Below are 24,208 nucleotides of genomic sequence, written 5' to 3' on the forward strand. Positions count from 1 at the left end.
ACACGACCTAGCAACTAAACAAAAATCCACTTCTTACGGTAATCTCTCACAGAAATACCTATATCTTAGTTAGTCAAACCATCTGTCACAAAAATAAAGTGCAGTCCCATAGGTGAAAGTGTTAGCGGCAATTTTGTCCAGACATATAGGGAAAGAAGCATATAAAATAGGAGGGAACTAACACTTAACAAATTTTTACTACATGGCATGCAATTTACACACGTTTTCTCATCTTAGCACTATTAAATAAAATATTATTTTTCCTAATTACTTAGTATATTTACAAGCTGTCATTAAATAATGTGACTGTTGACCAGGCATTGGTCTGTTCTAGTGTATTTTTGCATATGACTCAAGAAATCTAGTGTAAACATGAAAATGCACCAAAATTATTGAATTATGTACAACTTTGTGCAATCTATAGGCTAATGTAAGCAGGCAGAAATGTCTGCTGGTGCTACATATAAGCTACTTGTGATTTACTGATTTATACTTCCTCATTTATTAAAATTCAATACATGAAATCCTTACATTTTAGAGACAGAAAACCTGAAATTATTTGTTCAGCTCTTTTCTTTTCTGAGATGTGGAAACATGCTTAGAATTACTAACTAAGCTTTCATAGACAAATAGAATAAAATGATGATAATTTAATATGTAATGTAGATCAATGGTATGCTGAATTTCATATAGCCAGAAAATAAATATTAATATCAGGAGAACTTAAAGCTTAGAAATACCAATAAGTTATGGAGTCTCTTTCCATTCTATTTTGAAAGACATTGTGATTTACAAAGATAAGACTGCATTTACAAAGATAAGACTAAATTATTCACCAAAATAAGGTTCAAGCAATTACTAATGAATATATTTTATATCTCTGTAAGAAAGTATTGTATTCTCTATAGTTCACAAAAAATGATAAACAGAGATTTATTCTTACAGAAAAAAATAGTAATCTTGAAAACTCTAATGTTATAATGAGCATAGTTTGGTTAAGCACGGTCAAAATACTGATTTACAAAAATGTGGATAAATTTAGCAGGATATGCACTTCAAAGAATAAGTGTACAGTAGTTAAATGTGAAATAGCTATTTATAAAAGTTGCGTGGGGAATCACAAGATAATGTGAAAAGTTCAGTTAGATAACCAGCAATGAAATTTGAGACTGCTGGTATTATGACAAATCCGGTTTCCAACCTTGTTGACAGATTTACTTGCACAACCAGAATTTGTCAGAGCAGGAAATAGGTATAATGCATATATACCTCTCTAACGTCGTTCTCTCCACTTGTCTTCTTCCCACAGATAAAGCAGGTAACTTCATCCTGCCCCGAAGATCAACAGTAAGTGACAATATCTTTATTTTTAAAGTGAACATTTTACTGTGGCAAAGTACTTAATGCCTTGTCAGTGAAAAAATGATACCTAGTAAATGACTCTGTGGTTTTCAAGACTGTTGATAACCTATATTGAGAGTAATGATCTTAAGCTATTCTATTCTTTTTAAGCTAAGAAAGTAACATATAGCTCTAATATTAACAAAAAGCACTTTTATCTAATATAATAAATTAGTTTTTACCTTTCATTCTAAATAAGCAATATAATTAATTCCTATGCCTGTGATTTTTGGAAACAATTATACCAGAACTTCCTTTAATGCAAAAATGAAAAACTATGGTTATATGTGTGTTCATACTTCCAAGATAATAACTTAAGGAACATGTTTGAGTCAGTTCTAATGAGGTGGATGAACCTAAAGCCTATTATATAGAGTGAAGTAAGTCAGAAAAAGAAAAGCAGATGTTGTATATTAATGCATACATATGGAATCTAGAAAGATGGTACTGATGAACTTATTTGCAGGACAGCAGTGGAGACGCAGATACAAACAGACTTGGGAGGAGAGGGAGGGAGGAATTGAAAGAGTAAAATTGAAACACATACATTACCATATGTAAAATAGATAGCCAGGGGGAATTTGCTGTATGATACAGGGAAGTCAAACTCCTTGCTCTGTGACAACCTAGGGGGTGGGGTGGAGTGAGAGGTAGGAAGGAGGTTCCAGAGGAAGGGGATAGATGTATACCTATGGCTGATCATGTTGATGTATGTCAGAAACTAACACAATATTGTAAAGCAATTATCCTCCAATTAAAAATTTTTTATAAATGAATAAAATAATTTTACTAGTATTAACATATATGGACATTTTATAATATACACATTATTAAAATAAGTATGGGAAGCTATTGCTAATAGTTTTAAATCCACCAAAACAAAGTAATAGCACCAATCTTGAAACAAAAATATTCTAAAGATTACCAACCTAAGATAAAATATCCCCTATGAAATGCAGTCAAATAAAAAAAAAAAAAATAGAAACTTTCCCAACAAAAGTCAACCTTTTCAGGCATTTGCTTTTATATAAGTGATTTAAGTATAATATCAGTTGCATTTATTTTATATAAGGAGGCAATTTCTATATAAAACTTTATATTCCTTGGCAAATAAGAAGTAATCCTAGATAAGCAGATATCAAGAAACCACATACCTGCCTCTGATGACCCGTGAGCAGCTATTCACTTCACAGAGGAAAGGTTTCACTTTAAAAACATTCTAATTTAATGCTTTTCTCCTCTGTGGCTAACTAGCATCCAGGAAGCTTAAGGAAGACATACTATTGCCAGAGAAGGTTTCGTAGTCCCACTTCTGCTATTTAAAACCAAAACCTACAATGTCTACCTATATGATTCACACTCTGGAGAAGAATCAAAGGAAATTAAACTGATTTCAAGTTTCAAGCCTGGGAGCTACTCTACAGTGATAGGGCTTCTGAATTGAGGTCAGATTTGTAAGAAGAAGAGATAAATTGTGAGGAGGAGTGTCAGAACTCTTGAGTAATGTTTAAATACCCATAGTGCTAAGAATTCTAGTAACGTTTTTCAGTAAATTCAAGCAAAGAGAAGAGAATTCATCTTTGGGAAGAACAAATAATTGCTTTCTGGGAACTGTCAATGTAGCTGTTGTTATTTAGATATCTTTGTAGATATCTTATATGATGAAGTCTAAAAGGTTTGCAAACTCTCATAGGCTGCTTTCCATTTCACATGTAAGTGGTGAGATGAAAGAATGTGTTATAATGAAGATTAAATATTATATTAAACTATATTTGAAAAATAATGCATCCTATAGTTTTCTGATGTCTTCCCTGGTGTCTCGGTTGGTAAAGAGTCTGCCTGCAGTGCAGGAGACCCGGATTCAACCCCTGGGTTGGGAGGATTCCTTGTAGAAGAAAATGGCAACCCACTCCAGTATTCTTGCCTGGAAAATTCCATGGACAGAGGAGCCTGGTGGGCTACAGTCTATGCTGTCACAAAGAGCTGGACATGACTGAGTGACTAATACTTTCACTTCACGTAGTTTTCTGAGCTGTAGTTAGGTATATAAGTGTGTCTATAACTATAATGGAGAAGAAAATGGCAACCCACTCCAGTACTCTTGCCTGGAAAATTCCATGGATGAAGGAGCCTGGTAGGCTACAGTCCATGGGATCGCAAAGAGTCGGACACTACTGAGCAACTTCACTCACTCACTCACACATTATGTACACATGTGTTAATACTTTTAATGGCATTTTTTTCTAGTCCCCATAATTCTTTAAAACATTTCCATTCTCTTTTTTCCGGAGCAAGAGCTTTGAGCCCCAAATATCTAGTTTTATCCCCCAGTTCTGCTTGCAAGTTTATGTCACTTCATTATTGAATCTCTGATGCTGGGACTGCCCATCTGTAAGCCAGGGTATTGAGTAGATTATTGTGAGTTTAAAGTGGGCCCATAAAGAAAAACCCAGTACTTCACAAGAAAGTTGTGCGTGCATGCTCAGTTGTGTCCAACTCTTTGGCAACCCCATGTACTGCAGCCCCTCTGTCCAAGGATTTTCTAGGCAAGAATGCTGGAACCGAAGTGGGTTGCCATTTCTTTCTCCAGGGACTCTTCCTGACCCAGGGATTGAACCCATGTCTCTTGCATCTCCCGCATTGACAGGAAGATTCTTTACCACTGTGCCACCTGGGAAGTCACCATATAATGGCATCATTATACATGGCTCACTTAGGGCAAGGGGTTTCCTACCTGTTCATAATAGCATATAGATTGCACAAGGTAGTACATTATTCAATAATTTTGGTTTATTTTCATACTTATACTAGCTTTCCTGGGTCATATAGCAAAAATATACTAGAACAGACTTAATCCCAGAATCCTTTTCATTTGCTGCCACTCCTTAGGTTTCATTTCCTTAGGAAACAGCATTGAGAGGAAGTAGTTATACTAATTCGTACATAACCCTAGGGGGTGAGATGGAATAGGTGTATGAATGTAATAGCAATGTAGAATAATCCACACATTTCTTTACATCTGATGAAGGTTATGTTCCCCTGATGCTATCCTGCTGATACATAGCCCCAGGGCAGGTGGCTAGTTCTGTTGCTACAGAATTTTGCAATAATGGGGAAGCAATGATTATCTTGAGGCAAGAGCAAAAATTAAAAGGCTTGGCTATCACTACACACTCAGGCCAGCTATTGCCTCAGGATGTGACCTCTTCCTCCACTTCACACCCATCACACACACATACACACACACATCAACACATACACACTAGAGGTCATGAGAGACTTACTTCTCCCCAGATTTTCTTCCTATCTTCTTTATATTTCTTGAAAGTCATAATTCTATTTTGCTTCTGTCATTCCTTCCATATCCATGTTGGAGTGAAACAAGAAGCCTGCCTATTTTGACATCCTGACTGGAATAGAAACCTGGAAGTTTGCTTTGTAAACAGACCCTTTTATGAACTCTCTTCTTAAGAACAAAGCACATTCTCCTTAGTTTATAATATGAAAATTCTTATTTCCACAAGATGGACTTTTAAGGCAATGTTTGCTTGCATAATTTTTATAAATGTCCTTTTTATCTTCTAATAAGCAATGATATCATGTCATTAGAGAAAATAATATTTTCTTTTTCAAGTGAGTGTTTCAAACTTAGCAAAGAGCCTGACATCAAGGTGAGAAAGAAATAAGATGTTACAGTTTAACTGTATTGTATACATTTTCACTTCAAAAAGACTTGTTCTGCTCTTAGTCATTAGATATTAGGGCTTCCCAGGTAGTGCTAGTGGTAAAGAATCCACCTGCTATTGCAGGAGATGTCAAGAGATGCAGGTTCAACTCCTGAGTCAGGAAGATCCCCTGGAGGAGGCATGGCAACCCACTCCAGTATTCTTGCCTGGAGAATTCCCATGAGCAGACAAACCTGGCAGGCTACAGTCCACACGGTCACAAAAAGTCAGACATGACTGAAGCAACTTAGCATGCACACGTAAACCATCAACACTTGGAATTAGAAATATTTCAAGTCCTGTATTTGGCTTTTCTCTAGTCACACTTAGGAGAGATGACTAATCACCTGAAAAGGAAAATGATGAAAAGCAGAAGGAAAATCATGTAAGGAAAGCTGCAATGACTTCTACACAGCAAAATAACTTTTTAAGGGAAATGAGTGAAAAGGAATCTAAAGTTTGTTACTAAGTAAATAGCAGCTGAAACACATAACTACACACATTTAGAAATCGTCTGCATGCAAGCAGAGAACAGAAAGAAGCAGATATTTTCCCTAGTTCTTTCCATTGATTTCAGTGTGACTGTACCAAACATGATTGCAAATAAATCATATCTAATCTGTACCTTCTATTTAAGGAGGCCACTGAAGAAGAGAGGTGGAATGGAGCTAAAAGCATTGGTCTTATAGTTGCTGATGGACCTTTATTATATTTACATCATCTGACATACTTATTTCCAGAGCCCTGTGCTATGCTGGATTTTTTCCTCTCCCAGAATGGGTCAACAGCAAAAGAAAAAGAAAACCTTTCCCTCCACTTTTGCACACATTTGGAAAGGTTCAACAAGTTCATATTCTAGGTGCTTGAATCATGAGCTACCCTAATGATATGCTGAGGGTCAGAGAGTGAATGAGAATCATATTTTGTTAACTTGAATACGTCCAGTAGATTCTAGCCTGCTGTCATGGATAGTGTGCAAAACTTGATGACTGTCTGTTAAAGAAAAAAATAATTACTGAGTGTCACTGGCTTGCAGAAAAAGAAAGACCCGTTTTTCTCTTTGGCTTTCAATTCTCCTCGAGGCCCACTTGAGCCATTGCCCAAGAAATGTACATGTCCAGGGACACTAACCTAAGAAAGAGTCCTCTGGAGACTTAGCTTCTGAAGCTCCACCACTAAGCACATAAAGAGGGATCTGTCTTTAGCCATAAGGCATTTAAAAGAATGAAAATGGTAGTCTGTCCTTTCTACACTCACAGTCAAATTATAGAAGAAAAAGTCAAAAGTACATGAAAAAATTGAGAGAAATAAGATCTTGCAGATGGGTCAGAGAAAATGAATATATAATCCAAACTTTACGTGATAAGTTTTAAAGGCTCCCATCCAGTGGCAAGATCAGTGTTTTTGGACTTAACTTGTGAGTTTCTTTGGGAAGAGGCGCTTAGAAATGTTTTCTGAAGGATGTGGCTAGAATCCAGGGTTGAGGATTAATATAATCTAAGGCGTTAACGGCATATGATTAAAGGATAAATAAAGAAGCCTGGCTAGAGTTAAGGAAAATGAAAAAAAGATTATCTAATGAATGATGTCACAGGTTGGATCCTCTAGGAACAATATCTGAGAGATGGAAAGTTTATCAGGAAATGAACTTGAGATCAATTTCTTTGGGAGGGAGTCAGGGGAAAGCAAAGTTAGGCAGAGGTGTGATGTAGTCTCATTGGAGGCTTCAGCCAGTCGACTACTTCTGAGTAGTTCAGAAGTTGGGATAATGTTTCAGAGTTGTCTCTGCTTGGAGCAAAGAGGTCAGGCGTTTATATCCCACACCTGACAGCCATAGGATGAAGGTGAATTAGGAAGAGAGCATGACCTTGGGCCAGGAGGCTGCCTTCAGCAAAGCCAATCCCTGAAGAGCCTGAGAGATGAGAGATTTCTGCTGGGAGAGCAAGCATCTTAAATAATAATAAAAATAGTAATGATAATGCTAGAAGGGGGGGTACATGTTGTTATTTTTTATGTTTCCAGATTGCTTTGATGTTATTTATCTTCTCAAACATCACAAAATCCCTATGAGGTGACCCTATGTCACCATATTCTAACTTGATATAATGAATATTTTCAATTTTATATAACTAGTTAAAGATGAGCTGGGTATAACAGTATTACCAATGATAACAACAAAATCCCAGGCTTGTCAACATTTATAGCGCTCGCTTTCCTTCATGACAATACCAGGCACCAAAGTTTAGATTTGCTCAATAAAGGGCCAGGTGTCCCTGAAAAATTCAAATGGCTCTTTTTAATATTAAATTTGTGTATCTGCTTTATACAGAAATAAGTTCATTTTTCTTTCCCTATTTTTCCTTTTCTGTCTTCATATTTTCATTCCTTTCACCTACCTCTTCCTTTTACCCACCTAAAATCTAAACAAAATCAACCTTTTTCTATTGCTGTGAGTGAAATTTTAATGGTATAGAAGAGCTTACAATTTCAAAACACTGTATAAACACTTCTATAATTTGTATCCTTCATAGAACCCTTATAGGAATAAGCTATCAGTTTTATAATTTCCAATCCAATTACATCCCTTTTCATTCTAGTTATTAAACAGACAAAAATACTTCATTAAAATGCCAACAAAGTGCTCTATTATCCCAACACAGTTACATAAATGAGGGCTATTATAATGGCCTATGTTTTGAAGTCAAAAAGGATATCCTAAGAAAATATTTGCACTCTCCAAGACTTAGAAGTTTTATATTTGAAAGACAACAGAAAATGATTGACTTAATTGTTAACATTCTCTAATTTTTTTTCTAATTTTCTCAAATGTGTTCAGTCATTTATTGGCTATTTATCAGCTGCAAAAAGATTTATATTAATAGTAATGTAGGACTATTTCTGTCAAGGCAGAATGCTTAACATTCTTACCCAGAACTCCACGCCCCCCAACAGTATGATACTGTTTAGTGGGAAATGGTTATTGAGGTTAAAAAAAATCCCAAGTAGCCTCAATCTGGCAATGAGTCTGTCAGAAGGTTACTTAACATCTCTGTGCTTCATTTCTTCACTTACAGAAAAAGCCTAAACCATTAGCTTCACCAGGTGACAAAAAGAGCAACTAAGACAATAAATCTGACAAAAGTCAGAGGCACTTTTCCAAGAGTGCCTTCGCAATAATTACTAGAATTATAGTGATATAGACTGGTTTAGATGGTAAAGAATCCTCCTGCAATGCAGGAGACCCAGTGTTTGATCCCTGGGCCTAGAAGATCCCCTGGAGAAGGGGGTGGCTACCCACTCCAGTATTCTTGCCTGGAGAGTTTCACGGACAGAGGAGCTTGGCAGGCTACAGTTCATGGGGTCGCAAAAAGAGTCAAACATGGCTGAGCAACTAACACTTTCACACTCTTCACTTCACAGACTCGTTATAGGAAATGCACAGAAGAAAATAACACCTTATCACATGAGGATGAATTCATTCTTTTGTATTTTTGTTTAATTTTATTTCCTGTTTGCCTAGCTTTTTGTCTGATCATTTATTTTGTAAGAGAATGGTCTGAGGTTCTATTTTTGCTGCTGTCCTCCAGGTGAATCATAATGTCTGCATTCCCAAACTCCTGAGCATCAAGTTCCCCCATATCACTATGCAATACAATTTCTCCTGTTACCCTATATTAAAACTAGTCCCAGGACATCCCTGCTGGTCAACGGCTAAGACTCAGTGCTCTCAACACAGGGGGCCCAGGTTCAATCCCTCGTCAGGAAACTAGGTGCCACAGGCCACAATCAGGAGTTTGCATGCTGCAACTAAGACCCAGAACAGGCAAATAAATAAATGTTAAGAAAAAAACTGACCCCAGAGAAACCTGTGTCATAGAGCTTTTGTCATCTATCCATGAGAAAAGCCAAGGTATATTGCAATATGGATGATGAGTGGCAATCAGTAAACGCTTAACGTAGATATGCAGCTTCAGATTTCCAATGACTACATGTTATGGGCCTTGGAATGCACTTGAAAGTAATCTGACCCTCAATATACATGAGAAAGTATGTTAGTCTGCTCAGGCTGCTATTACAAAATACTATAGATTGGGTGGCTTGAGCAACAGAAATTTATTTTCTCACAATTCTCACCTGAGACCAAGGTGCCAGTATGGTCAGTTTCTGGTGAGACTTCTCTTCCTGACTTGCAGAGAGCCACCTTCATGGCCCACTCACATGGGCTTTTCTCTGGGTTCGTGGAGACAAGAGAGAGAGACAGAGAGAGGGCTTGAATGTCTCTTCTGAACACTAATTCTGTGAATTAGAACCCATTCTTATAACCTCATTTAATCTTAATTACTTATTTAGGGGCCCTAATATAAATATAGCCACACTGAGGGGTTAGAGCTTCAATATATAAATTTTGGAAGGGCCCATACTTTTTCACAGAAGGCTAAGCACCTCCCACATACCATTTGATGTTCCATTTTTTTCAAAAAAACTTAACTTCAAAATATAAACATTTCCCTTGTTACAAAATCATCATAAAATAACTTTTATGTCTAATATGCTTAAGCAAGAGAATGTGTTTGAATTTATTTAGACATTTTACCCCTGTGATATTGAATATTTAATTCATTACAATATTTACCTTTATAAATATTAATGTGATGAAAAAATATGCCTAAAGCTTTACCAGTATATATTATTATTTCCTGGGGATTCCAATAAGTTGAATTAGTGAGGCCAATGATGTGAATATATTAAAGGTGTTCACAGGATTGGGTTGGTATTAATAAGACCTTGAAATGTAAGAACTATACCTTTTGTTTTTAGATCCAGAAAGAGAATGTTGCCTTTTTGGAATTTAAGACATTGTAATAAAGAGGAAGATTTGAATGGGAATGAATAGGGACACTGGGCAGAGTTGAAGAGAGCTGTTGAAATTACCAAAGAAAAGCATTTACTCCTTAATGGATTTACCCAGGGCTCTAGGAAATGCAAGCATAGGAGCCAGAGCTCTGACAGGGAAGAAGTGGCATATGTTCACTGGTAATTTGAGGAGATGTTAATTGGGGTTATAAAGGATTAAGCAAGGTGTAAGGAAACCAGCAAGGGCTAGTCGTTCTTTCTTTTTTTTTAATGTCCTCTCCCTCCTGAAACTCCTGAACCTCCCACCCAGCTCCCTCCCCATCTCACCCCTCTAGGCTGCTGCAGAGCCCCAGTTTGAGTTCCCTGAGCCATATTGCAAATGTCCATTGCTTATCTATTTACATATGGTAGTGTACGTTTCCATGTTACTCTTTCCATACCTTCCACCCTCCCCCTCCTCCTCCCCACCCCCTCTACCGTGTCCATAAGTCTGTCCTCTACGTCTGTGTCTCCACTGCGTGCTTTGTGCTAAGTCGCTCCAGTCATGTCCGACCCTTTGCAACTCCATAGGCTGTAGCCCACCTGGCTCCTCTGTCCAGGCAAGAATACTGGAGTGGGTTTCCATGCCCTCCTCCAGCTGTGTCTCCACCACTGCCCTGCCCTGCAAATAAGTTCCCCCAGACCATCTTTTTAGATTCCACATATATGTGTGTGTTGTTTTATCACAGTCAGGAAGTGTGAAGAAGCCATTCCTAGCACCTGGAGAATAATTATATGGAAAAACTGTGGAACTAGGGTAGAATTGGATTTCCCTTGTGGCTCAGTGATGAAGAATCCGCTTGCCAATGTAGGAGACACGGGTTGGATTCCGGGGTTGGGAAGATGCTCTAGAGAAAGAAATGACAACCCACTCCAATATTCTTGCCTGAGAAATCCTATGGACAGAGGAGCCTGGCGGGCTACAGCCCCTGGGGTCACAAGAGTCAGATACAACTTAGCGACAACAACAGGGTAGAATTACTTATCATCACCATTCATGGTGATCTTCAAGGGTTTCAATCCAGTGCTTCAATCTGTTCTTTACTGTCCCCATTGGAGGCTCAGGTCTGGGGTCAAATCCATTATCATTCTACTGACTCCTGGTGACACGTCCTCTTTTTTTCCATGTCCACTGATGAATCTGGTGTAACTGAGATCCCTGCTTTGTGTGTTTTGTTTTTTCCCCTGTGTTCCTCAGAAGCTCATGCACTAAACATTCCAACGCAGATCTTTGTTCCTTTGTTTTGTTTTCCCAGCGATGGCATTATTCACGGTGGTTTTGTTCCTGGCGGCTGTGTGGCTTCCATTCTTTCCTGCAAAGGGACAGGTATGGTCAAGGGTAAAAATCTTTTCACAACAAGCCATGCAACTTTGAGGGATCAGTGTTTGAGAGTAAAAAAGACCAGAGTGTCTGGTACATTGCAAAGTACTTCTAAGTTGCTCACTGTTCTTCAGTCTAAGGCTGTGGCAACCAGTATGGTAGCTTCTAGCCACGTGAGGATATGCAACACTGGAAATATGGATAGTGTGAATTGAGACCTGCATAAATACAATACAGTATGATGTAGTGAAAAAAAAATGGAGCTAAAAATCTCATTAATAATTTTAATATCGATCACATAATAAACACTGTAATATATTCATCAAGTGATATATATTATACTTAGCAATTCAATGTTTATTTTTTCTTTTTTTATATTAAAATCATATGTGATGCCTTAATTATATTTCTGGTGACAGCACTGGTTTGTGAATTTTAAAGCTAATGATACTTCTCCTGTCTGAAGATCTTTTCTGATTTTACTTTTATTTAATACATTTCAAAGTGACTCCCACAGAAAATTAGCAACATATTTATATGATCTCAAATTAGCAAAACTTCTTCCCACACATCACCACATTTAATTTCCATAATTATCCTGTGAGAATAATTTTAAATTAAAAGGCAAGAAAATTTACTAAAGATATTAAGTATTTTGATTTTGCCCATAATTTTACAATTAGTATACATTAGGTAAGATGTTCTAATTATTTCTAATATGCTGCCTCATTTTAATAATCTCCCAAACAGGATCAGTCATGTTCTCCAATGATTGGTGTGGAAATGCCCATATAAGGTGTTGACCTCCTGATCAGAGAACCTCTGAATGTGAGGAGCTTTGGGCACTGCTGTCTGTTCCTACACCCTCCTTTGACTCCAGGCACACAAGATTAGCTAGGATCACAGGTTTCTGACATTTCATTTAACCTCATTTGGCATTTACAAATATAGCTATTGTGTTATTATAATCAAAATTTCAATTCAAATACAATACATTCATCAGCTAGGGTTTCATTCAAGTTGTTTGCTGTGTTCCCAATTTCTTCCCTGAAGATTCCTTCCATGGCCCTTTCTAGTCCCCTGTTATGTGTCCAGTCCAGGTCCCAGTCTTTATTTATAAAAGTATTTAAAAGGGAGATATAATTTGGGTCCTTTGCACCAGCAAATGTCTCTTGATCAGATACTCTACACACCCTCTGCCCAGAGCATTTTCTCCAGATGCCTAGAAAACACAATTTATCTTTCAATATCCCAGTCCACACCATATTTTGTGAAATCTTTTCTAAGCTCAATCAAGAAGAATTAATCCCTCCTCCCTTTATATCTAGTAGATCCCTCCTATCATTTCAGTTATCAGGTCATAATTATCTATTTATGTCATATTGCCTCTCCAATATAAACTCTTTAAGGGTAAATAGATACTACCTTTTATCCACTGTACTTTCAACACTTTTCATATCACCTGTCACTTAATAAAAACTTTATCAATGCTCATTTTTAAAACAAACCAATGAAAAACATGTCTTCTTCAATAGAATTTATCTGCAAAGCAAGATAGGGTAAAAAGCAGAAAATAATGACTTTTCAGAAACAAAATTTTGGTATGCTTTGAAATGAAACTACATTTTTCAGAATCAAAAGGACATATCCAGTGAGCTATTTTACAATCTGATGTATTTAGGTTACTGCAAAAGTAATTGTGGTTTTGCATTGTTGAACTTTACTATTTGATATTGGAATACACTCTTAAATAAATATGGTTAGGTATACATCATTTTAATATGCATTTATCAATTTTTTTGCTAAAGACATTGCTTGCTGTATATTTTGTATTTATTTTAGACTAGGGAAATGATGTTAGGCAAAAAGCAAATTTGAGCAATTTTCTTATTTGAGTTCAGAATGGGTTGGAAAGCAATGGAAATAACTGTCATCATCAACAATGCATTTAGCCCAGGAACTTCCAAGAATGTACAGTGCAGTGATGGTTCAAGAAGTTTTGCAAAGGAGACAGGAGCCTTGAAGATGAGCACAGTGGCCAGCTATCAGAAGCTGATTGACCAATTGAGAGCATCATCAAAGCTGGCCTCTTAAAACTACATGAGAATTTGCCAAAGAACTCAACATTGACCCTTCTATGGTCATTCAGCATTTGAAGCAAATTGCAAAGATGAAAAAGCTCAGTTAATGGGTGCCTCTTGAGCTGACTGAAAATAAAAAATATCATCCTTTTGAAGTGTCATCTTCTCTTATTCTATGCAACAACAAACCATTTCTCAACAGAATTGTGACATGTAAAAAAAGTGGATTTTCTACAACAACTGGCAATGACCAGCTCAGTGTTCGGACTGAGAAGAAGCTCCAAAGCACTTCCCACAACCAAACTTGCACTCCAAAAAGGTCATGGTCACTGCCTGGTGGTCTGCTGACCATCTGATACACTGCTGCTGCTGCTGCCAAGTCGCTTCACTCGTGTCCGACTCTGTGCGAGCCCATAGACGGCAGCCCACCAGCCTCCCCCGTCCCTGGGATTCTCCAGGCAAGAACACTGGAGTGGGTTGCCATTTCCTTCTCCAATGCATGAAAGTGAAAAGTGAAAGTGAAGCCACTCAGTCATGTCCAACTTAGCAACCAGTGGACCGCAGCCTACCAGCCTCCTCCACCCATGGGATTTTCCAGGCAAGAGTACTGGAGTGGGTTGACATTGCCTTCTCCCATCTGATACACTACAGCTTTCTGAATCCCAGCAAAACCATTACATCTGAGAAGTATGCTCAGCAAATCCATAAGATGTACTGAAAACTACAACACCTGTGGCTGACACTGGGCAACAGAAAGAACCCAATTCTTCCCCACAACAACACGTGACCACATGTTGCACTACCAAAACTTCAAAAGTTGAACAAATTGAGCTATGAAGTTTTGCCCCATCTGCCATATTCACCTGACCTATCGTCAACCAACTACAATTTCAAGCATCAAGACAGCTTTATGCAGGGAAAATTCATCTGCAACCAGAAACAGGCAGAAAATGCTTTCCAAGGGTTCACTGAATCCCAAAGCAAGTATTTTTATGCTACAGGAATAAACAAACTTATGTCTTGTTGGCAAAAATGTGTTGATTGCAATGGTTCCTATTTTGATTAATAAAGATGTGTTTGAGCCTAGTTATGATGATTTAAAATTCACAGTCCGAAACCACAATTACTTTTATACAGAGATTGGTATTTCATATCGGCTGCTGCTGCTGCTGCTAAGTCAGTTCAGTTGCATCCTTGCTATTTAGGAATCGATAGCTGGGAAAGCGCCCAGTCTGGGAGTACCACACATTCAATATTGGTCCCTGTCTTTAGGAACATACAAACAGGCAGGAGAAATGGACACATAACAAGATCATGGCAATAAAGTGTGGTGAGACCCATGTTCACAGTATTTGTAGAACTTTGAGGAGACTTAGCACTGGGGAAGGGAGAGAATAACTTATCCCAGGGTGTCAGGGAAAATCAACAAAAGGCCCTGTCTGGGCTTAATGCTTCAAAATTTTGCTCATGTACATATACCATCAGACTCTTCTGTAAATTTAAGTCAACAAATTGCTCAGACTTTCTGAGAACTATTTACACACCCTACTGTACCTCCAGACTCAAGCCTTCCCAACATACATGCAAAGATACACCAAAAATATCAGCACCTGACTTAATATCCTGTTAATTATATTTCTGTTACTAAAAGGAACAAAGTCAGCAATAGTTCCTTAATTGGAATGGCATTGCTCCCTCCAAATTGCTTTGGAGATTTTTTTATAATATTGTTAAACTGTCTTTTGAGAGACCCCATACAGTCTGTCACATAATAGGTAGAATTATTTACTGGAGTATTGAGTGCACTTGGACTCTGCCTAAACATACTTTCTCTAAATACATACAATGTGGCAGTTCAAGGTTCCCCAAACATCTAAAACAAGGGTGCCCAACCTCCAGGATCTAATGCCTGATGATCTGAGGTGGAGCTGATGTAATTAACAATAGAACTAAAGTGCACAATAAAGTTAATATGCTTGAATCATCCTGAAACCATCTCCTGCTCCCAGGTCCATGGAAAAATTAAAGAAACCGGTCCCTGGTGCCAAAAAGGTTGGGAACCACTGGTCTAAAAAGAGCCACCTACCTGCACCCTATCACTCCCTTTCCACAGCCTGATTGAGTGTGAATGAGAATGTTTAATGGCTCCAATCTTGTAACTTTGTCATTGTGTTTTCATTCATATGTCTAGAAAACTCACACTGAGATGTCTCTTCATTCTAGAAAGTGGCATTTATAGCCCCGAGGTGTCTTTATTTTTTGATTGCACCACGCAACGTATGGAATCTTAGTTCCCTGACCAGTGATAGAACCCGTGCCTCCTGAAGCAGAAGCACAGGGTCACTGGACCACCAGGGAATTTCCATCGAGGCATTTTTAATCATCACGGCAGGAATTACAGCCCGACTCTTAAAATTCAACATTATTTCTTTCTTAAAAATTATAGTTTGGGCTCAGATTCATTGGCAGTGCTTAATAATACTGACTTGAACTGAACATGTCTGAAAATAATCTTTTTTCTCTTAACTTATGCATTCTTCTATGCAGTTTCAAAACTTTTAAAAACTAATCCTAAACTGACTTTCCTTCAGGATCAACGTTTTGCTGATTTGTCAACCACCCTGAAAAATGTCCAAACTGAGATTGTAAACAAACACAATGACCTAAGGAGAGGAGTCTCTCCATCTCCCAGTAACATGCTGAAGATGGTAAGAAGCAGTCACATAAAGAAAGTGGCTTGAGCTGGCTGTGGTAAGAGCTGGCACCTAGTAAATTACATCTCTTAAGAACTTTCAAGCTTTGGAAGTTCTGGCTCTGCTTTGTTATTTCATTTGAGCTGTGTTATGGACAGGGAAGAAATTCTTCTTCTTTTAAATTCCATATACTATTTTCTGCTTAAAAATCATACTTCCTCCTTCTATATTCTATTCATAACAATAGTTTAAATCTGTCAGAATCTATAATCTATCATGCATATTTCAGAGTTTACCATATTTGAAAGTGGAATTTCTCCCCTAAAAAGAAAAAAATGCATCTGCATACATACGTATACAATCAGTATGAAGTTTCAGGGTGCCCATGGAACCCCTGAAGCCTCTCCATGAACCCTGCCGCTGAGGTTAGTATGTTCCTTCTGACCTTAATAAGCTGACTTGTAGATACTTTCACTAGGTTTTTTCTGCTGTTTTTTTATAAAAACAGCTTTCTCATAACTTCTCTGGCCTGTGTGCTCCCTTCCTTCTATTGCCTCTGTGTACAGTCATAACTACAATACCATCACCCGCACCATCCTCATGATTAATGTCCACTCCACCTGGGCTGTAATTTATGACCGAGACCTTTTCTAGAAGATATGTTATTAGTAGAAGAAATCCAAGTTTTGTTAACTTTAAGGAAGAGAACATAAAAATATCTTACCACTGCAAATGTTACCACTCCCTCCCCACAAAAATGGCCAAACATCTTCTGAGGTGCCCTCTTGCCACTCTGAAAGGGCCTATGCAAATAAGGGGCCTTCATTAGCTCACTGTCTCATTAGTCTTCTAAATTTTGCTTTATTATAGTGAAGCAACTTGTCTAGTTTTAAGGGCTATTTAAATTGTGGAGGGCAGAAGTAAAAGCAAATCTTTAGATATCAGTGAGAGATGTCTTTCTGCTCAGTATTTCTTCTAACCTAGGGTTAATGGGTTATTACATTTTGATCTAGGGTAAATAACAGCCCACTTTTCTAAGTCCAGTACTGAAGGCCACATGTCTCCCAGACGTACTTTCTTAAAAAAAAAAAAAAAGAGAAACTAAGAGTAAAGTATGCCAGCTCAGTACTACAGGAGAAATAATCTCAGCATCTCCGTGTGTTGATCAATATTTAGAGAGGATCATTACTAAAAACTGAGGTGTGTCTACTGTGCCATCAAAAACAGACCATTAACTCTCTTAGATTTTTTGATTACTTAGGGCAGATGTATGATTCTGTGGAGCAGAAAAAGACACATGAAAAAGATATCCATGACTATCATGATAAGCAGAAGATGCACATAGAGAAATTTTGTGCTCATATAGACTAGTCCACTATTCTAATCATAAAACTTATTCTCCTTTGTAATTTAAGTCATTGAATGCATCTTTTTTTTTCTCTTCTTGTTTTAGCAATGGAACAGCAAGGCAGCAGAAAATGCCCAAAATTGGGCAAACAAGTGCCTTTTCAAACACAGTAACAAAAAGGATAGAATAGTAGGTATGTAATTTAATATTTTTGTTGAGTCCATGAACAAGCAAGACCATAAGGGCTATTTTTGACCTTACATTAAGAGAGCTTTGTGAATAAATGTTGCTTATAGTGCTGCCTTTTTCAATTTAAAAACTCTCTGCAGGAGAAAGAACTCTGAGAAGTACCACATTGTGCTTATTGTGTGTTTTATATTTTACAAAAACTGGCTCACACAATATTGTATTTGTGCCTCTTAACCATCCCCTAAGTAAAGCAGTCATGAGTCATCTCTTCCTCTGTTTTATAGAATAGAAAACTGTCAGAGAGAAATCAGTTGTTATTTTTAAACCTATTTATATTTGTACTTATAACATATGTTTGATTAAATCATTTTGGTGACAGAATGTCAAGTCTTTTGTATATTCTGGGTGATTGCCATACAATCATTGCTATATAGATTAAAAAATAACCTGTTAGACATGACTTCTGCATCAGGAAACATAGAAACAATGAGATAAAATATCTTATTATTAAATATTGGATAAAATATTTACTGAAATTATCAAAAATGACATAGATTTAGGCAAACCCAATTTGAAAGAAGCAAATGACTCATCTGTCTTAAATGTAGAACTGTCATTGTTACTTGTATTTTTTTACTATAATTTAGTGAAATCAGGAAGAGGGATGACTATATTCAGTAGAAGATTGGAACAAATTTTCTTGAAGATCTCAATCTACTGTTAAAATCTTAGCTTATTTCTTTCCTTCTTAAAGGATTTATCCAAGAGTAATTTAGTTTGCACTCCCTTAAAGTAGCACATAGACATTACATTTAAAGCCACCTAATTTGAAATATTCAACTTGAAAAATATATTGAGATATATATATATTGAAAATATCTTGAAATACTTCTGTTGTGCTAAAGGCACTTCTTTCCTTATTCTTTCAGAATTTGGCCTGTGATGCTCTTATTTGCTTATTAAGGGGAGATTCATAATCTTTGAAAATATTGTCTTTTCTAGTGCCATTTGCTTTATATTGGGGTTTTTAATTAAAGGCTGAGTGCTAGCTTTTTTTCAAAGTTCATACAGAATAGAAATCATAAACATTTATTTAGGGTCCTATGTATAAATCAGTCTTTGATGAATGTGGGCAAGCATCAGAGAGAAATTGAGTTAGTTTCTGCCTTTAGCCCACAAAGCAGAGTATGCATTAATGCATATGCTTGTGAAAATTTAAAGTGTAAACAAATGAATCTAGGGAGAACAGATACTAAAGAAAAAAAAAACTTGATGTACTCAAAATCGTGCACGTTGAGGCCATTCTCAAGGTGTTAAGTACATCTGACTTCTTTCCAGCTTATAGCTGATGAGAAACTCCCTCATGGATTAACAGCTATGAGTGCTGCGAAGGACAGGGACTTTGAATGTTTTATGGTTTTCCCCATGAATGATCTGTTTCTTCTCAGGTACAAGGAACTGTGGTGAGAATCTCTTTATGTCAAGTTACCCTTCCACATGGTCTAATGCAATCCAAAACTGGTATGATGAGGTCCATGATTTTGCCTTTGAAGTAGGGCCGACGAGTCCCCAAGCAGTAGTTGGACATTTCACCCAGGTAAGGGAACAGATAAAAACATTCTGACATCAGTACTTTAAAAAGGTCTCCAAATTTTGACTTATTCCAATGTTGAACTGAAAGGAAGATCTCAAATGGATAAAGAGTAGTTTTACTATATTGTGGGTATTTCAGCCGTGAGCTGTCATTTGTCAAAAGCCTGCACACTTTGAATGGGGAAATATACCCTGTATTTTTCTTACAGCCTAAATGGATTAAATAGTGAATGTACATGGAAATGTAGTATTTTAAAAGATTTTTAGGGAATTTCTTGGCAGTCCAGCAGTTAGCACTCAGCACTTACACTGCCGTGGCCTGGCTTCCATCCCTGGATGGGGAACAAAGATCCTGTAAGCTGCATGGAGTGGCTAAAATAAAATAAAAATAAAAGGTCAGTACTTCTACTCAATAATTTAACTAAATATATTCATAAGGTATGTAGAAATACAATATATCAGTAACATTCTTTTCAGTTTTATATTTCTTATTATAGTTTTTTCAATAGATTTTCTTCTCTAATGTACTCTCCCAACTTCACTTATGTGCTCATAGGTTGTTTGGTACTCATCTTTCCTTATTGGATGTGGAGTTGCCTACTGTCCCAAACAAAGTCTAAAGTACCTCTATGTTTGCCAATACTGTCCTGCGTAAGTATATACTTTCAAGTTTGTTGTCAATACATAATGCCATCAGCAATCTAATATTTTAACATTGTTATCTAAAGGACAAACCAGACTTTTAAAAAAGAATTTTTCAGTAGAGGGGAGGAGGGATAAAACTTTAGAACAGTTTTTTAAATTTGAGGCACAACCAATCTCTCCCTGTCTCTTGATGGGATATGTTTACCTCTTGCCAGCATGTGCAGGTGCACAGCCTTACCAATTCCATCAAGTTTCAGTACAGTTCAGTTCAGTCGCTCAGTCGTGTCCGACTCTTTGCGGCCCCATGAATCGCAGCACGCCAGGCCTCCCTGTCCATCACCAACTCCCGGAGTTCACTCAGACTCACGTCCATAGAGTCAGTGATGCCATCCAGCCATCTCATCTTCGGTCGTCCCCTTCTCCTCCTGCCCCCAGTCTCTCCCAGCGTCAGAGTCTTTTCCAATGAGTCAACTCTTCACATGAGGTGGCCAAAGTACTGGAGTTTCAGCTTTAGCATCATTCCTTCCAGAGAAATCTCAGGGCTGATCTCCTTCAGAATGGACTGGTTGGATCTCCTTGCAAGGGACTCTCAAGAGTCTTCTCCAACACCACAGTTCAAAAGCATCAATTCTTCAATGTAACCACACTGAAATGCACTCTGTAAATTTTAGAGCCTATTATTAGCCCATTTCGGCTCAGGCTGTTAGAGTAGGGTCAAGAAAGTAAGTGCACATGTGAATTATTCTTACTTTGCATTGGGATCTGAGTACACTTGGGGAATGTTAGTTTTTCAGTCATTTGACATGATTTAAAACACTGAAAGATATTTAGTCCCATATGATGATGGATGCTTCCCTTTGAACATAAATTAAACTTAAAAGATGAAAAATGCTTGACATTTTGTATTTCAAATTTCAGTGGTAATATTGTTGGCAGACAACATGTCCCTTACCAAAAGGGGACACCTTGTGGTAGCTGCCCCAATCACTGTGACAACGGACTATGCAGTAAGTTTGAAACCATTAACTTGTTAATATAAATGACCTGACATGGCTAAGCATTAGAAGATATTCTGAATGTAACCAACTTAAGCAATGCCTTCCTCCAAAAGGCAAAATTAAAATTATTCAGCAGAGTGCCTTTAAGCAAAAAGTTTACACTGTTGAGAATTCTTACTTGCAATGAAGTTGGTTACTATACATAACCTAAAGAAACATTTACCACCAACGTATATTTGTAGCTGTGTTGAACCTGTGACATATTGGCATATCTGAAAAACTTTCTGTGGAAATTAATCATTACAACTGAATATGAACTTTCTTTTCATTAAAGTTAATGACTTTATAGCAACCATGGAATTTTAAAAAGAGAAATATGTACAAATATAAAGATGTGATACCACAGAATATGACTTAACCTGGAAAGGCATATTGAAAATTATAATTCCTTATATGTTAATGAGTTCATCATACTAAATTCCTCATTTTTCCCATAGGGTAATTTAATCATCAAATTTAGTTTAATGAACACTTGTATTTTTATCTGCTAATAACTTTTATATTGTTTTAAAATGTCAATCAAACCTGCTTATAGCGTTATTTGCTCACATAAACTTCAAATATATCTTGGTAAAAGGAGTGAAATTAATGTCATATAATGTCTTATTCCGTGTTGCTGTTAATAGAGGTATAGCATTGGTATTTTTGTTTAGTTGGTGTATGTTATTATAATTATTATTCACAATGCAATTAACCCATTAATTGAGATTTCTACCTTTTAAATGCATTCACCTAACTGAATTACAGCACTCTCTCTGGAAGAATTGCTCAGCCATAATTCAGAATAGTGATGATATCAAAGCTTTGTATAAATTAACTACAGAAGAAAATAATTACACCTGGGTGAATACTATTTGTTGAGGAGCTTGGAATTTGTCCTAGTAGTAATGAGCAACCAATTGAAAGATTTCAAATGGAAGAATGATGAAATCAGAATTGTGTTTTACAAAGAGCTCCTGGCAATAGCATGCAGAAACAATTGGATGGGAATCCAGCTTGGAGACTGTTGAAAAACATGGGTTTAAAAGCAAATATCTTTACTGCATGAGGGCAAAATGAATGAAGAGAAATGGACAGTGATAGGAAATAGGAAGAATGTAGAAGAGCCAGTGTTTCTTACCTGTGCTTGTTGCATGCCGATGAAAAATAGGGGGAAAACATTGTTAATCAACTATACTTCAGTTTAAAAAGAAAGAGAGAGAAACTAGAAATATAGAAGGGAATGAGTTCAGGTTAATTCCTAGTGCCTGGATTAAATTATGCCACTTCTCTGAGTCTGGGTGAAAGGAGGGGAGAGGTGGGAAGCAATACTATAAAACTGCCAAGTTTGTAGTTAGGATAATGTACTTGGCTTGAGATGTGTTGAGTCTGTGGCCACTGAGGGACAGCTGAATGGAAATACCCAACAATCATGGTGTAATTTCCTTTTGTTTTTGCAATTTTGCACCCACATCTTCTTAAAATGATTTCTTATTCTTGAAAGAAAGACTAGTAGAATTAGAATCTACAGCAACAGAGTCCAATATAACTTTTTGCCTTCATGGAAATGTTAAATAATTGTACTATCTCTTAAAGTAGCCCTTGGCCACATTGGTTATTGAGCACTTGGAATGTAAGTAGTATCACTGAGGACCCAAAATTTATATTTTATTTTATTTTAATTCAATTAGGTTTAAATGTAAGCAATCACCTGCCTAGTGCTGATCATTTCGGACAGTGCAGTTCTAGAGAGATTCATTTAAATTCACCATACTCTGTTTTCTGAGGAAGGAAAAGAGGCCAATTCATTTTAGAAACATTTCAAAAGATTAAAATTTTAAAATAAATGATGAGCTAATTGATTAGTTTAACTAAGAGACCTTATGTGTCCTTCAAGCTATGAAGTGCTTGTCACAGGGTAATGATGCCAACATGTTTGCTCAATTTTCTCTTTCTCACTCGCATTGAATTTACTGTTTGTGTTGCTGCTGTGGAGGAAAACGATAATGAAGTGATTACTTTCTTTGCTTTTATTCCAGCCAATAGTTGTGAGTATGAAGATACCTATTCTAACTGTGCATCTTTAAAGGAAACATGGACCTGTGCCTCTGATTTTGTGAAGACCAATTGCAAGGCTGCCTGCAACTGTCAAGGCAAAATTTATTAAATTCCCAGTACTGACCAAGCAGGGCTACATGATGGAAGGCTGCATCATCTACTCAGATTTGATATTTACTAACAAGGAAATTACAGACATGTTAGCTACAAATTTGATTTCAAGTAGTAATGAGTCTTTTTCTCCTGGATCTGCTTTTTATTTTACAGAATTTTTTTTTCATACAAAAAAAAATTTAATGTAACTTAATCTATGATAACAACTTTGGATTTTGATATAGACTGGGTGATGTAAATTTAACTGAATTTAATCAAGTTGAAGATTCTGAAAGCTGTATTCTCTTACAAATATGAGCACTAGAAATTTGAACTGAAATTGAGAATCATGTATAAAATAAACAAGCTATAAGGATATTTTGTATGGCACAGGGCATGTAGCCAATCTTCTATAATAACTATAAATGGAGTATAACCTTTAAAATTGCAAATCACTATGTTGTACACCTGAAACATATAATATTGTACATCAATTATACCTCAAAAAAACCTGAGGAAGAGGTAAAGAGTTATATCAGAAAACTTGGGATTCCCAAAGCCTGGGAGATGGGATAGAGGAAGCCCTGATTTAGAACTCACTTTTCAGCTCCTCCAGGTAATGCCCAGACCAGCTTGCCTGCCAGTCTAGGGGCGTTCTCCCAGGCGCCGAGGCTTCCCGCTTCTCCTCCATCTCTCAGATCCTGGCTTGGGGCCCTTGGCTTGAGGGTAACCCCATGCTGGGAATGTGAAAGAAAGAAAGAAATTGAAAATCATATTTCTAGAACAAGATGTATGAAAAGGTCAAAATGTAATATCATTGTCTCATGAATCCTGAACTACAGTCCTCGTTCCCAGTCGCACTTTATAGCTAAACATCTTCAAAGATACATATGCTATCTTTAATTCTTCCTCTCCCAGCCACCCTCTTCCCACTGATGTCTCCCATTTTTACAATTAAATTCAAATCATTCTTCCTAAGGTAGCCTCCATCTTCATTTTGCCAAAATCAGTGAAGACTTTTGGGTCTTCATCTGCATAAATTGCACAGTAGACTATGACCACGCCTTCCTTTTAAAGTCTCTCTTCTTTTAGACAAATCTTCTTTAAAGAAAAATTCAAAATAATATATTT

General features: G+C 37.0%; 1 protein-coding gene across 1 annotated transcript; it reads left to right on the top strand.

Annotated features, from left to right (window-relative positions):
- Window positions 1–1,257: 1,257 nt before the first annotated feature.
- On the top strand, window positions 1,258–23,093 carry LOC128056486 (cysteine-rich secretory protein 3-like). Its single transcript, XM_052649261.1, has 7 exons — window positions 1,258–1,347; window positions 16,013–16,129; window positions 17,568–17,655; window positions 19,100–19,248; window positions 19,801–19,895; window positions 20,808–20,896; window positions 22,966–23,093. Exons 1-7 carry the CDS (start codon window positions 1,258–1,260, stop codon window positions 23,091–23,093), a joined length of 756 nt encoding a protein of 251 aa, XP_052505221.1.
- Window positions 23,094–24,208: the final 1,115 nt, after the last annotated feature.

The sequence above is a fragment of the Budorcas taxicolor genome, chromosome 11 (genome assembly GCF_023091745.1).
Source record: "Budorcas taxicolor isolate Tak-1 chromosome 11, Takin1.1, whole genome shotgun sequence".
NCBI classification, from domain to species: domain Eukaryota; kingdom Metazoa; phylum Chordata; class Mammalia; order Artiodactyla; family Bovidae; genus Budorcas; species Budorcas taxicolor.